We start from the raw sequence: 15,775 nt of genomic DNA on the forward strand, positions 1-15,775 counted from the left end.
TTTTTTCCATTATTTCCTTAATATTCCTGGTAAAACGCATTTATACAAAAATGATTTTTAGCAAAATGTACTACCCAAAGAAAGCCTTATAGGTGGCGGAAAAAACAAGATATAGATCAATTCATTGTGATAATTAGTGATAAAGTTATTGGCGAATGAATGGGAGGTGAAAATTGCTCTGATGCATAAGGTGAAAAATCCCTGCAGGCTGAAATGGTTAAAGGGGCACTATAGTGAAAAATGTAAAATATGTGCAAATAGACAAATAAGAAGTATGTTTTTTTTCCAGAGTAAAATGAGCCATACTTTTCTCCTATGTTGCTGTCACTTACAGTAGGCAGTAGAAATCTGCCAGAAGCGACAGGTTTTGGACTAGTCCATCTCTTCATAGGGGATTCTCAGCAAGGCTTTTATTCTTTATAAAGATATTCCCTAAAAAGGATTTAAACAATGATGCTGGGCAGCTTACCTACTCGCTACACAGTTTATTGGCAGTTGAACAGAGCAACTGCCATTCACTTAGTGCTTTTGAGAATAAATAAATCCCTGAGAATCCCCCATGAAGAGATGGACTAGTCCAAAACCTGTCGCTTCTGGCAGATTTCTGCTACTTACTGTAAGTGACAGCAACATAGGAGAAAAGTAATTTATGGCTTATTTTACTCTTGAAGAAACATACTTCTTATTTGTTTGTTTGCACATATTTTAAATTTTACAATTTTTCACCATAGTGCACCTTTAACTCCTTGACCAATAGTTGCTTTCTGGAGCATTTATACATCAAAGAAACAGTCGGGGACAGATTTAGATAACATTTTTACTCCTGGGAAGTTCAAAGTGTCATTACCTCTGCTTGTGTTATAGTTTAAAATACAGGGTGTGGCTTGTAATTGCAAATATTAGAGAATTATGCAATGAATAAAGAATAATGCAAAAGCTTTATTTCACTTTAGTGTCACTTTAATTTAGGTGTAAAAGATTGTTCTTTATTTTTAACTTATCATATAATAAATACAAAAAATGATTATTTATTAGTTTCTCAATAATTATTTCCTCATAGTGAGAACATAGGAATTGACACTTGTACATTACTGGATCCTTCACAAAGCAATGCAATACTTATTAGAAGACTTTAGGGCCATACACACATGAAGTTGTCACCTGATACAAGCATTAAAGCTCATTTCAGGTGTCAGTATTAGGCTGGTTTCACAGTGGGACGTTAAAGCAGCAGCCAGTAACGCAGCCTAACTCACAGCACTGTAAAATCAATTGTGCTGTTCACAGTGCCCACGTTGCGTTACATAGTAACGCAGCACGTATAACCACTTGAGGACCCAGCCTTTACCCCCCCTTAAGGACCAGCGCTTATTACAGAGATCTGTGCTGGGTGGGCTCTACAGCCCCCAGCACAGATCAAACATTAGGCAGAGCGACCAGATCGCCCCCCTTTTTTCCCCACTAGGGGGATGATGTGCTGGGGGGGTCTGATCGCTCCTGCCTGCGTGTGGCTGGCGGGGGGGGCACCTCAAAGCCCCCTCCACAGCAGGTTTCCCCCTCTCCCTCTCCTCCCTCCCTTCCCCGGAGATCAGAGGCTGCACAGGAACGGATCTGTCCTGTGCAGCCTCTAACAGGCTCCTGCCTGTCATGTGACAGCGATTCCCGGCCGCTGATTGGCCGGGGATCGCTGATCTGGTACAACGCTGCTACTATTCGCAGCGTTGTACAAATGTAAACAAAGCGGATTATTTCCGCTTGTGTTTACATTTAGCCTGCGAGCCGCGATCAGGCGGCCCGCAGGCTATTCACGGAGCCCCCCGCCGTGAATTGACAGGAAGCAGCCGCTCGCGCGAGCGGCTGTTTCCTGATTAATTAGCCTGCAGCCGGCGACGCAGATCTGCGTCGCTGGTCCTGCAGCTACCACTTTGCCGACGCGCGTTATGAGTGCGCAGTCGGCAAGTGGTTAAACAAAGTGCTGCATGATGTACGTTATACTGGGCTAAGAAGCGTTAGACTGCTTGCACATGCTCAGTAATGTTGGAGGAGGAGGTCTCCCCTCCTCCTCCGCAGCCAGCCACATGGCTAATTAATATTCACTGCACTGCAGAGACTCGTGGTAGGACTGTAGTGTTGTCCGGATCATGAACGAATCGTTCATTTGATCCGTATCTTTTTTGTGAGTCGACTCATCCGTATCATCAAAATGAAAGATTCAGTTCACAGTGGATGTCTGTCTGGAAGAAACAGGAACATGCAAAATGTACAGTGCAGGGAAAGTCCTGTCCTGCTAGTCATTTCACCCAGTCTGCTTCCCTAGTAAAATGATTCGGTTCAAAGATCCGGATCTTTTCAATGATCCGATTCAAATGATCCGAATCCATTAAAAAGATCCGGACTTCCTATCACTAACCTGGAGCGGCCGCTTTGAGAGCTGCATAACGCAGCTCAATCTGGCGTCCAACTTCAACACCACCATACGTTGCATTCGGGGCACGTTATACGACCATAACGTCCCCTAAAACGCAACGTCTTGGTGTGTAAGTAGCCTTAAAGCAGGTCTGAACTCAGAACGTCCTCTCTGCACAACAGAATAATAACCTTTAAACAAAAAAACATTTCTTTGTTACAGCTGATACAAATCCTAAAATAAATCTGCTCTGTTTCAACTTCCTGATTCATGAAAGCAGACATATTGTTAACATCCTGTGCTTTCAAATGAGCTTAGCTGCCATCTATGCCAAGGCAGTCATGTGACACAGGGGAGAGATCAAATTACAACTTGTGATTAGACACAAATGAGAAGGAATTAAGCAGGCTCAACTATCTAAATACATACAGGGTGCATTTCTCTCTGGTTTTCTTATGTCCTGTGCAAGAGTTCAGGTCCACTTTAAAACAATAATTGTGCAAACAAGCTTTTCCACTCCCTGCATGGTTTTCCAGCAAATGTGATTACTAACAAGTTGTCAGTAGGTGTCAAAGGACATCTGTACAACTTTGCGGAGGTGCCCAAAATGATCAGGTTAAGAAAAAAAAAACTAGGGATTTACCACATTTAAAATTTAGTGTGTGTGGTATGTGTATTCATTTCTAGTAATTGCGTTTTTGGTTTCTTAGTTTGGACGTGAGAAGTTAAATCCAGAGCAAAGAGCCCTTGCAAGTTTGACAAGCGTTATTTACCTTCTCAGGCAACGTATCAGGTATGTTTTATATTTTCACGTTGTAATTCTCTTAAAGTGAATGTTTACCAGTTCAGAAATAAAAAAGTCAGATACTCACCTAAGGAGAGGGAAGGCTCGGTCCTAATGAGCCTTCCCTCTCCTCTCCCGGTGCCCGGGCCCGCGCAGGGTCCCCCGTAGCAGTATTCGACCAGTTCGGTCAAATACTGCAACTTCCGCCACCGAAGGGAGGTTTCGGAAGCCTTCGGGAGCACTCGGGCTCCCGAAGACGGGCCGCTCCATACTACGCATGCGCGAGCGCCCTCTATGACGCACTCGCGCATGCGTAGTATGGAGCGGCCCGTCTTCGAAAGCCTGAGTGCTCCCGAAGACCTCCGAAGTCCTTGCGGACGCGAACGGGGGAGCCAGCGCAGCACCGAGGGCACCGGGAGAGGAGAGGGAAGGCTCATTAGGACCGGGCCTTCCCTCTCCTTAGGTGAGTATCTGACTTTTTTATTTTTGAACTGGTAACCATTGGCTTTAAACTGGGGTGAAAAAGGGTCTTTTCTAAGTCATAAAAAAATCAGTTCTACATTGATTGAAATGTATATAAATCATTCCCCCACCAATAAATAACTGCACATTCAGGAGTATGAACCTGCAGTACCTTAGTACCCTAAGCCAAGTAGGAGGAAGTAGATTTTTATGTGATTGCGATTTTTTTGCCTCTGCCCTGCAATTGCAATTTTGGAGCTCAAGATGGGACACTCACACTGGATGAGTATAAAGAAAAGTATTTACCATGTTGCCAGGCTTCGGACACAGGAAAAGGTGTTACAGGTATAGTATATTTATTGTGAGGGTGCTAAATAATGTACTACCGTATATACTCGGATACAAGTCGACCTCATGTATAAGTCGACCCCAAAATTTGACCCTCTTAAACAGGAATTTATTAATTACTCAAATATAAGTCTGTGCAGCAAAGTTAAGGGCTGTGTGGCCCTTCTAGCAGTGTGGCCCCTTTGTCCCCCTGGCTGTGTGGCCCCTCTAGTTGTGTGTCCTCTGTGTCCCCCTGGCTGTGTGGAGTCTGTGTCCCCTGGCTGTGTGGCTTCTGTGTGGCCCCTGTTCCCCCTGGCTGTGTGGCTTCTGCTGTGTGGCCCCTGTTTCCCCTGGCTGTGTGGCTTCTGTGTCCCCCTGGCTGTGTGGCCTCTGTGTCCCCTGGCTGTGTGGCTTCTGTATCCCCCTGGCTGTGTGGCCCCTGTTTCCCCTGGCTGTGTGGCTTCTGTGTCCCCCTGGCTGTGTGGCCTCTGTGTCCCCTGGCTGTGTGGCTTCTGTATCCCCCTGGCTGTGTGGCCCCTGTTTCCCCTGGCTGTGTGGCTTCTGTGTCCCCCTGGCTGTGTGGCTTCTGTGTCCCCCTGGTTGTGTGGCCCGTTTCCCCTGGCTGTGTGGCTTCTGTGTCCGCCTGGCTGTGTGGCCCGTTTCCCCTGGCTGTGTGGCCTCTGTGTCCCCCTGGCTGTGTGGCCTCTGTGTCCCCCTGGCTGTGTGGCTCATGCTCGGTGGCCCCTGTGTCCTGCTGGCTGTGTGGCTCCTGCTGTGAGGCCCCTGTGCCTGTGCAGTCACTGGTGGGCAATAGCTATCCCCTGTCTCCCCTTCCCAGCAGTGTTAGCAGAAAGCTTGCTAAAAAGCCCCCCTCCCTCCCACCACCATGTAAAGAGGCCTCTTCTCTCTACCTCTCCCCCCTCTGTGTGATCACTGAAGCCAGCAATCACTCACTGAGCTATCTGGTGTTCCGACCGTGATAACAAAAGCAGACAGTTTACTGAAAACCCCCCTCCCTCCCACCACCACGCAAAGGAGCCTCTTATCTCTATCTCTCCCCCCTGTGTAATCGCTAAAGTGGAAGCTTCTCACTCACACTAATCCATCCCAGCGCAGCCCTCTTCTCCCTGGCAGCCCTCTTCTCCCTGAGTCCCTGTAGTCACGCTGACTGGGCTGTGTATGCATAAGCTACAGCTTCCGATGTCATGTGATACATGAAGTCACATGACAGGAGCCGTAGCTGTGAGCTCAATGCATACACAGCCCAGCCAGCGTGACTGACTACAGGGAGAAGAGGGCTGCGCTCGGATGGATTAGTGAGTGAGAAGCTTCCACTTCAGCGATTCCACAGTTGGGAGAGATAGACAAGAGGCTCCTTTGCATGGTGGTGGGTGGGAGGGGGATTTTCAATAAACTGTCTGCTTTGCATTACAGGAAGGGGGAGAGAAAGAGGTGCCTCCCCCATTCCTGGCTATAAGTGGGGAAATTTTGGACTATCTCGAGTATAAGGCGACCCCCCCCCCCCCCACTTTTATACTTTGAGTCAGTCCAAAATTTCTCGACTTATAGCCGAGTATATACGGTAACTATATAATCATATACAGTTGTGCTCATAAGTTTACATACCCTGGCAGAATGTATAATTCCTTAACTATTTTTCATAGAATATGAATGGTAACACTAAAACTTTTTTCACTTATGGTTATTGTTTCGATTAAGCCATTTATTGTCAAACAACTGTGTTTACTCTTTTTATATAACAATTACTACCCGAATGACAACAAAAGGATAGGGTGATTAACCCCTTGGAAAAAACACAGAGACAGTTGAAGCCCAATAGTGCAACACATCACTTAACATTTTTAGGAAATAACTTTTAAAGGAAATATACTCACAAAGGTGGGTTGCAACAAGGGGCAACCAACCACATAAAGCAGAAGGAGAACACTAGCCTTTCTCCACTTGGATACCTCCAGTGATAGCTGGATATAAGGTGGTTTATTTGCAAAGGCAACACGTTTCGTGGGTACAAGCCCACTTCCTCAGGCCAATAACAGTGCAGCTATGTAGATGCCAAAGAGCTTGGAGCGCTGCTGGCGCCTCTTGATCAAAAAATTTAAGCCCCCTTAATGCCGCTTGTCCTTTGCCGTCTCCGTGAGTGGCTCCTGTCGCCCCCCCCCCCCCCCCCCAATTAAGTCCGAAAGCCTAAGTCACGCTTCGTCGTCTCAGGTTCCCTTTAAGCTTCCGCTTAAGTTTAAACAACAGCAGTAAAATTCCTGATTTGTAATCACATAAGTAAAACCTTGTATTGCAAGTAACTAATAGAGCTTTGCAAGGCAAGCAAAATGTTTTATGAAATTTTGACTTGGTAAGCAATTAACATCTTGATATACAGGAACAGAAAAGTATTTTTTTACATTTTTACTTTATACAATATAGTATGTGTTTTTTTCACAGCAGCTGATGTTATTGATAGAGAAAACTGACAAAATGTGCAGAGTCATCATGCAGAATGTCAGTTTTTCTTCTGCGTGCGAACAACAGATTAAGTGTGAACCAGCCCATTGATTAACAAGAGTTCTCAGTTTTTCTGTGCAGAAAATGTGCACGAAAACAGTCAAGTTTGTTCCCTGCCTCAAAGTAAGGAAAGTATCCAAGCCAGTTTTTAATGCACGCATAGATTTTGCCATAACTATCGCTGCTTCCTGTGATGAAATATTCCACATCATACGCATTCTTAGTTGAAAGAACCCCCGTTCTAAACAGGTGGTAAAATCTCCTTGCCTCCATGTTGGATAAAAGCTAAGGATATTGGGCCTGATCTCTATCATGTATTCTTAAGGTTTGGTACTGTAAGATGTATCCAGCCACACCTGCTATGTCTAAATGGCAAGACAGAATGATAACTGTATTGCTTCAGGACAACTGGGATTCTGTATTTGGAGGCGTGGCCAAATCCTCCATCAGCTCCACTATGAAAAAAGGAGGTTACAGAATAATTTATGACTGGTACAGACCCCCCTCCCTGCTGCACAAATGGGGCATGTTAACCTCTGACCAGTCCTTTAACTTTCTCTGAGTCTTTTCTCCAGTCTGGAAAAAAGGGCCTCCACTTGGCTAACTTACACAGGCTCCTACAAATGTGGGTACAACACCTGTAGGTATTGTCGCGTTCACAGTCCATCCCGTGAGATAATTTCCACCTCCAATAATGCTACATTTCAGATTAAACAATATATTAATTGTAACACTAACTATGTGGACTATCCGGTCGGATGTACTGTTTGCAAGCTACAATACGTGGGCTGTACGACACGTCCCCTACGCTAACGTATTTCTGAACATTTTAACGGACCCTCTAGATGCCTTAAAAATGAGGCCTATATCTCCCAGGTGTCCAGTGTAGCGAAACATTTATTGAACACACATCAGGGCGACATGAGGGGCTTTACTTTCCAGGGGGTGGAGAGGGTTGCCCGTTCCATTAGAGGGGGGATACGTACAAACTCTTACGCAAAAGAGAGGCTCTCTGGATTTGGAGGCTGGACACACGTACCCCAAAGGGATTAAACTCTAGGATGGACAACAACCTAGTCTATGACTTTGGCTCATAGGTCCTTACATAAAAAATGATGTCTCTTTCATTATGACTATTTTGTATTGCATAATAATATTTATGACAACTTTTGAACTTTCTAATTTATGCATTTTTTCTCCTATGCCATTCATATGACTTGATATTGTTGTTGTTTTTGTAATTTTTACATTTTTGTATATTGGTTTTAATATACTGCAAATAGGATTTTCTGTTACTCTGTACTGAAATTTATGTGCATGCCACTTTAAGACTGATAACCACGCCTCCCCACTTTCCTGTGGGGAGGTACCAGACTATATAAACCAGTGCTTTGTATCAGTATGTAAGCTATGATTAAGGGGCCATACGCGTTAGCTTTTTATCTTTTGTATTCAGTGATGGAATAATAAATGCCAACCTTTTTTCACCCAACCTTTGGTGCAGCGGAACCTTTTTCTTCTTGAGTCCTTTACAAGGATGCGGTCATGCCCCTGATCAGCTTCACTGCTGGTGGTAGTGCCCAGTGGTAGGGGGATTTTGGGACTGTTTCCAGTTAGCCTCTACTGTCTTTAAAAGACTGGCCCGGGGTTAAAACCCCCCCAAAATCTACTTACATACCTGGGGCTTCCTCCAGCTCCTGACAGCCTATTTATCCCTTGCCTCCGCTCCGCTCCCAGCTGGTGTCCCAGGGTCCCCATCATTGCAGATGCCGACCTTGCCAGGTTGGCATTGCGGCCCCGCACTCGCGCAGGAACAGAAGATGCTGACATTGGGACATCGTCAGGGAGCGGAACTGTGGTGAGGGACAAATAGGCTGCCAGGGGCTGGAGGAAGACCCAGGTAAGTAGATTTTGTTATTTTTGTTATTTAACCCCGGACCTGCCATTTAAGGTTGATGTCTCCCCTAGCCCCTGGTAGCACTGTTTCAGCTGAAGCCTATTCACCTCTCTAAGGTGAATAGGCTTCTGCTACAGTTTTAAAACAGTGCACAGGCATTAATAGCTAAGCAGTGGGAATCCCCCTACATCTGCCCCCGGGCCTTCACCCACAGATTTTGAGAGATATACCTACTGGAAAAGATTACCTTTTCATTGGCTAATCATATGTCCCAGTTTGATGAAATCTAGGCCGCTCAATCTCACACCGCTCATAAAGATTGTAGAAAAAGTTTATTATGTAGGCTCTGTAAGTTTGTGCTTGTGAGGTGTTTGTGGCCTGGTAATAATTTGCGTTTTTTTTTTTATAGGATTATTCTGTGTATAACCTTTTATAGGATTATTCTGTGTATAGTATCTTATTATTATTGGTGCCTGCAATACTGATTACAGTCAGGGAAAGAGGTATTTGACTCCCTGATGATTTTGCTTGTTTGCCTTCTGGCCAAGAAATTACCAGTCTATAATTGTAATGGTGGGTTTATTGTAGCTGTGAGAGACAGAATAACAACAAAAGAACCCTCAAAATCCCAGTGCCCTAAAGTCAAAGCATGGTGTGCATTGCAAAGAGTGAAAGAAGTATTTGATCTTCTATCAAAAAAAAGTCTTGTTTGCAATCACAGAGGTCAGAAGTTTCTTGTAATTGGCCTCAGGTTTGCACACATTTCAGGAGGGATTTTGGCCCACTTCACTTTGCAGATCCTCTCCAAGTCAGTAAGGTTTTGAGGCTGATGTTTGGCAACTCAAACCTTAACCTCTAGCCGACTGCGTCACGCCGATGGGCGTGACCGCGGCGGAAGCCCCAGGACCTCCTAACACTGATAGGTGTAAAGTCCCGGGGCAGGGATTTGCAGGAGATCATCTCCGCTTGAATGATGGAGCTCCGCTCCGCCATCAGTATCTCAGCAGCGATCGCCGCCAGGAGACTGTTAGACAGCGAAACCGCCATCTATTTAGTCTGCACAGCATTGTGATCTAAGGCACCGATGTACTGGGGACAGCCGTGTGACATGGCTGTCCCCATGGGTGGCAAGACAGTGATCCGCTGTCTTGCATATGAAGCCTATGACAGCCGATCACACTGATTGGCTGGCGGGTGGAGGGAGGGTAAAAAAAAAAAAAAAAAAATAAGAAAATGTTTTAACAAAATAAAGACTAAATGTTTGTAAAAAAATACCGGTAAATAAACAATGGGGGAGCAATCACAGCCCACCAACAGATAGATCTGTTGGTGAGTGGGAAAAGGGGGGGAATCACTTGTGTGCTGAATTGTGCGGCCCTGCAGCAAGCCCTTAAAGCTGCAGTGGCCTAATTTATAAAAAATAACCTGGTCTCTAGGGTGGCTTACATTTATTGGAGGAACCCCTCCCTTCCTTTCATATTGCCGGGCCAGAATCCGGCAGACTGGTGGAGAAGATAAAAAAAACAAAACACAGGCTTCTACTGATGATTTCACAGGGGAGGTGATCTCAGCTTCTGTGAGATTTCACATAGACGACGCCCCTGAGAGGGGAGGGTAGCTGATGACGAACACACCTATGATCTAAAACCTCCTACTAAGCTCAGAAGTAATGGTTGCCACCTGTATAACCCTAGTTATGAAAAGAGAAGGGTGAAAAGCATACATTGAAATGCTCATAGGCTTGAAGGAGTGTTTATTTATCTTTGTATGTGTCAGAGTGGTGCAACTAAATATTTTGAATTAAAAAAATGTTTGGTTTGGGTCCACTTTAAGTGGTTAAGCTCCTTCCACAGATATTATATTATAAAGATATTATATTATAAATATAAATGATGTACACTTTTGAAAGGTTATGTAATCGTTTTCTCTGAAGTGTCACTATAATAGTTTTGCTTTTTACCGTCATTTGGTAACTTGATGAAAATGCAGAAGATGTGTGTTAAGTAAACGGTTGTAGAGTCTTTTAGTGTATTAACAGGGCTGGCCTTACCATGAAGCCACCCTGAATCATGCACCATGTTTATAGGCAAAGTTGCCGCAGTAAAACACAATTACCCAATGCATCACCAGATCCTCTCCTCTGTGCCTCTCCCGATGCTAGTCATGTGACAGTGGGAACCTACGGAGAAGCACTGCCTTATGGTAATAGGAGAGGCACAGTGCCAGGAGAGAAGATGACCCAGTGATAGACCAAAATAATTGATTGTGCTCTGCTTGGGTCGCTCTGCATAATGTAAAGGGAGAGGGGACATACTGGCTGCACATTCAAGTGTTTGCTTTGAAGTTAGTGGAAGACACACTTGTTTGCCAGGTGGGGTAGCGCATTTTTTAAGGAGGAGAAGCAGCGCAAACTTCAGAAATGGCCATGTAGTTAAAACAACCATTGTTATAGTGAATTGCTTGATATTTTGACACATACAAAATAGTGCAAGTATTTTTGTACAACTAAATCTTTTACTATTTTTCAGGCGTCTGGGATTCCGCGGTCTCTACAAAGGGCTTGAAGCTAAACTCCTACAAACAGTCCTCACAGCAGCTCTTATGTTTCTTATATATGAAAAAATGGCCAGCCTAACATTTAGGCTTATGGGACTGAAAGCTTGAGAAAATGACTGGAAAGTTCACCTTCCCTGTTCAGCTGCTTGTTTTTTACAGTTCACTTTTGAAAAGTGTAAAATATTTTTATAAGTGAATGAAGAAAAAAATAGCGTCAAGTAAACCATACCTTTTATTGCATGTAAAACGTCACACTGGTGTTGGTGTGGAATTAGAGAATGTATTTGATTGATAAAACAGAAACAAAATATAAAATTCTTAAAAGTCTTATCTCGAAATTGAAATAATTATGAAAACAGAGCCCTTCCCCATGTAATATTACAACACAAAAAAATAACCAAACAAAAGCCAACCATGATATAGTTTGTGTTTTAATGTTTCCCGTGGTTTTTAGCTCCCAGCCGGCTGTGGCGAACCCTCATATACCCGGAATACAGCGGTCCTCCCACAGTGCACAGAAGGGGCAGATTCAACTGCAGTCATGTAATTGCTATTTTCCAACATCATAACAAAGTTATTGTATCTTTTACTAGTTTATTACAGGAGAGTAGAGGTTTTGTAGTAATTAAAAATTCTGGAAGTAGTGTTCTCACCAGATTTTTTTTTCAGCGGGTGGCAGGAATATGTAGCTGGGTGAAGTGGGACAGCGAGGCAGGTCATTTGAGCACACGCACGGAGGTGCCGGCATGGCTATAGCTGCAGTGCTATAGTCCATGCCCCGCATACGGGTAATTCGGGGTTCCGGTGACCCAAATTACTTAAGTTGCTATGACTCGGAGAAGGAATAGTATTTAATGCTGCCCGGTGATTCATTCGTCTCACCCTGCGCCCAACTGACTGGGCGTACATACGGACAGGGAAATGTAGGGCTGCCGCTTCCATAAGGGCAACCTGAGCAATTGCTAAGGACCCCAGAACCATCAGACAGGGGACACAGAGAAATCTTACAATACACACAGAAACACACACAGTACACATACAGAAACACACTACACACACACACAGAAACATACACTATACACATATAAACACACTACACACACAGAAACAAAAACTATATGTATCACAAACACACACATTGCATAGTAGGCTTTTTAAAGATATTAACGGCACTGCACCATGTGGAGAAGGTGGGGCCAGCTAGGCAGTGGCGTAAATAGGGAATTTGATTCCCAATGCTGATTATTTACAGAACACCCCCCCCCCCCCCAAAAAAAAATATATATATATATATATATGGGAGGGTGGAAGGGTTGGGGAGCCAAGCATGGTGCTGAAAAGTTTTGGGGAAACGGAGTTGTCAGGATGTGGTCGGAGCGAACCATCTTGAAACTCTATACAGTGCTGCAGAAGATGTCAGTGCTATATAAATGCACAATAATAATATGGTAGGACATTAGACTATGACTATGGTGCAAATAAATTGTGAGCTCCTATGAGGACATTCAGAAACGGGACATACGAAAGAGGGGGATGCATAGGAGGTTGGGGGGAGATAAAGAGGTAGACACACAAGACAGAGAAATGGCAGGAAGGACTCTCATCAGGACTGCAGACATCATCAGTGCTGTCTGGCAGGGACATGCTGTTAGAAGAAGCCACTGAAATCAGAAAAGAGGACAGGGTCATGGGGGGAGGACAACGGGGTGCGAGGGGGAGCTAGAAAAAGAGATATGATTACCTGCAATCAAGCTAATCTAAATTGCCTGGAGCTTGCTTCTCTGCTTACTTCAGAAGTCGGCTGTCACCACCTGTATCATTATGCATCAGCAGATTGCCCTGCATTCTTGATTAATTACTCTGTTCAGGATAAATAAGCAATAGTCCAGGCCACTTTGGTATTACAGCAGCCAGTGCACATGGCTACTAATGACAGGCAACTTCTGATGCACTAAACACATCCTGCCACCTCTCCCTGCTAATGTCCCAGCTGCAGCACAGCAATCATTCTCTCTACTTACCCTGCTGCTCTACACATTCATTCACTGCAGGCTGTGTGCAGAGAGCAAGGAAACACATTGCCCACGGGACAGGAAGGTGGAGGGGTGCTACATCTAGTGCACTGCCTGCTGCTATTTTCCTGAATGTTGCCCGAGCTATGACAAAAGGTCCCAGGTGAAAAGGTGAAAGAACACAGTAGCTGAGCACCACAGCGGCACCCCTAGCCATGGGTACACCCAGGACTGTGAGCACCTGCAGCCTTGTGGTACGTACGCCACTGCAGCTAGGACTGCAGATATTAATGAAAATGAGAGGCACGCACTAGCAGCTCTCCCATCCTTTGTCAGCAATAGTTGAAGTTAAATCATCTGCTATACCAGTGTACAGCACTGTGTACCCCCTAGAGGATGCTGCCTGAATTACATGGTTCTGGTTTGCAGCATTATCGGGCCAGTTCTGATAGGAGGGGAGCGCCCTGCTGATAGGGCTTGAGGTGAACACTGAAGTATGCTTCAAAACATACCTGAAAAAAACCTCTCTAGATTGGACATATCCCCAAGTACTGTGATAGTTATTCTCACAAATAGCCACATGAGTTACTTTATCCTTATTACTACAGTGGGAGTATTTCAGTTAGTATGTAAGGGTTAGGGTGAAGTAGGTGTGATTTGATGTCACACCGTAAATGGAGGGGGGGGGGGGGGCACACGCTGACGCTGTATCTGGATTAAGCTTATTAATGCTGACATTTGAATTTGCTAGATGTAAGCAGAGGGACATACTCAGGGCAGGGCCGAGGCAAAGGCGAGAGAGGCTCCAGCCTCAGGGTGCAGTGTAGGAAGGGACGCACAACTCACTCAGCTATCATTCCCCTATTGTGTTTGAAGCAGAGAGAAATAAGATACATGGGATACATGGCAGTGACTGCAAGCCAGATAACTAGAGATTAAGGTGTTGGGGGGGGGGGGGGGGTTGGGGAGCGGCTGGCTGGGGAGCAATAGCAAGCAGTGTGTGATGGCTGGGGTGGGAGGGATGGAGGGGCGCACTTTGGTGTCTCAGCCTTGGGTGCTGGAGGACCTTGTCCCAGCTCTGGGAATACTTCACTATAGAAATGAAGATGAAGAACTGATGTGGCTGCTTTTGAAGACAAACAGCCCAGTACATGGTGATTATTCAGTATGAAAATGTTTTCTCCACTTGAGATTTCTTAAAGGGTTCATAAAGATTATATTAAGTAAAATAATATTTCTTTCTATGCATTCCACTTTTGAATGCAATTATAATGATCATCCTTTATATTTCATATACTTGCCTTGTATAATACTGTATGACATAATGCAGCATTACCAGTTCTGTAATACTATTGTTGATTTGTTTACCATGTTCCACACAGAGCTTTACCTGTGATAGCTTGACAAAATAAATTTTGCCTTATCATTCCTCCATTGTATGTGGCATTCAGTAAGTAAAATCTGGACATACCGAGGGCTCCTACACTCAATGGGCCTGATCCAATTCACTTTTTCAATGGAAGGCTGCTGAAAGGTTATTTAAACAGAAGATGAAAAATTATCTCCTAGGAGAAAACTTAGGAAAAAAAGTGAATTGGATCTGGCCCTAGATGTGATGTTAGACAGCTGAAGTGAGAGGGATATGGAGGCTGCTTTAAATAAATAGTTTTAAACCATACTGGTTGCCTGGCAGTCCTGCTGATTTTTCATACATAAGTAGTGTGTGAATCATCCACTTGAAACAAGCATGTGGCAAAATCAGTCAAGAGTTTAAAGAGTAACTGTCAAGCATAACATCCAAAATCAATTCTCTATTAGTAGCTGTTAAATGAGTAAAAATGCTAACCAGGCAATTCAAAAGTTTAAAATCAATCTCACTTTTTTTCCCAATAGATTATCTTTCCCCATGCCCCTAGGCTCTTTTCTCATACGGTATGCTGGTCTAAGGAAGCTGCAGTGAATGCTAATGCAGCCTGATTAACAGGAATGCATTCAGGTGGGAATTAGGACTATGGAGATTATGAAAGAGGAGGAGGAGTTACAAGTCTGTGTGCATGGATAGGGAACTGGCTAATGGACAGAAAACAAAGAGTTGTGGTCAATGGATCATACTCAAAATAGGTGACTGTTAGCAGTGGGGTCCCACAGGTGTCTGTACTGGGTCCAGTGCTCTTCAATTTATTTATTAATGACCTAGTAGATGCAGTAGAAAGCAATGTTGCTATTTTTGCAGATGATACAAAATTGTGCAGAATCAGGAAGATAATGACATATTGCAACAGCATCTGGATAGGATGGCTATATGGGCATATAAATGGCAGATGAAATTCAATGTTGAAAAATGTAAAGTCATGCATTTTGGTCGTACCAATGGTCTAGCACCATACAAAATAAATGGGATACAGTTGGGGACATCAAACTTGGAGATGGACTTAGGAGTACTCATTGACAACAAGTTAAATAATTGTATTCAATGCCAAGCTGCTGCAGCTAAAGCTAATAACATTTTGGAAAGCATTAAAAGGGAAATAAAAACTGCTAGCATAATATTGCACCTGTTTAACTCTCTAGTAAGGCCACATCTGGAATATGGAATTCAGTTCTAAGCACCACATTACAGGAAAGATATTGCAGTTTTAGAGCAGGTGCAGAGACGAGCAACAAAATTGATACGTGGGACGGAAGGTCTCACTTACCAAGAAAGGTTAGATAAACTGTGTTTATTTAGTCTAGAGAAAAGACGCCTTAGAGGGGATCTAATTTACATGTATAAATACATCAGAGGGCAATATAAAAGCTCGGCCGATGAGCTT

General features: G+C 44.2%; 1 protein-coding gene across 2 annotated transcripts in view; it reads left to right on the forward strand.

Annotated features, from left to right (window-relative positions):
• The window catches only part of SLC25A17 (solute carrier family 25 member 17), a 271,719-nt gene extending 257,814 nt beyond the window's left edge, over positions 1 to 13,905 (forward strand). For both annotated transcript variants that reach the window (XM_068240216.1, XM_068240215.1), the window contains 2 exons: positions 3,118 to 3,200; positions 10,923 to 13,905. In XM_068240216.1, coding sequence (XP_068096317.1) covers positions 3,118 to 3,200; positions 10,923 to 11,058 — 219 coding nt within the window. In that variant the 3' untranslated portion in view covers positions 11,059 to 13,905. The remainder of the gene's footprint in view (positions 1 to 3,117; positions 3,201 to 10,922) is intronic.
• Positions 13,906 to 15,775: the final 1,870 nt, after the last annotated feature.

Source organism: Hyperolius riggenbachi, chromosome 6, assembly GCF_040937935.1.
Source record: "Hyperolius riggenbachi isolate aHypRig1 chromosome 6, aHypRig1.pri, whole genome shotgun sequence".
Lineage (NCBI taxonomy): Eukaryota > Metazoa > Chordata > Amphibia > Anura > Hyperoliidae > Hyperolius > Hyperolius riggenbachi.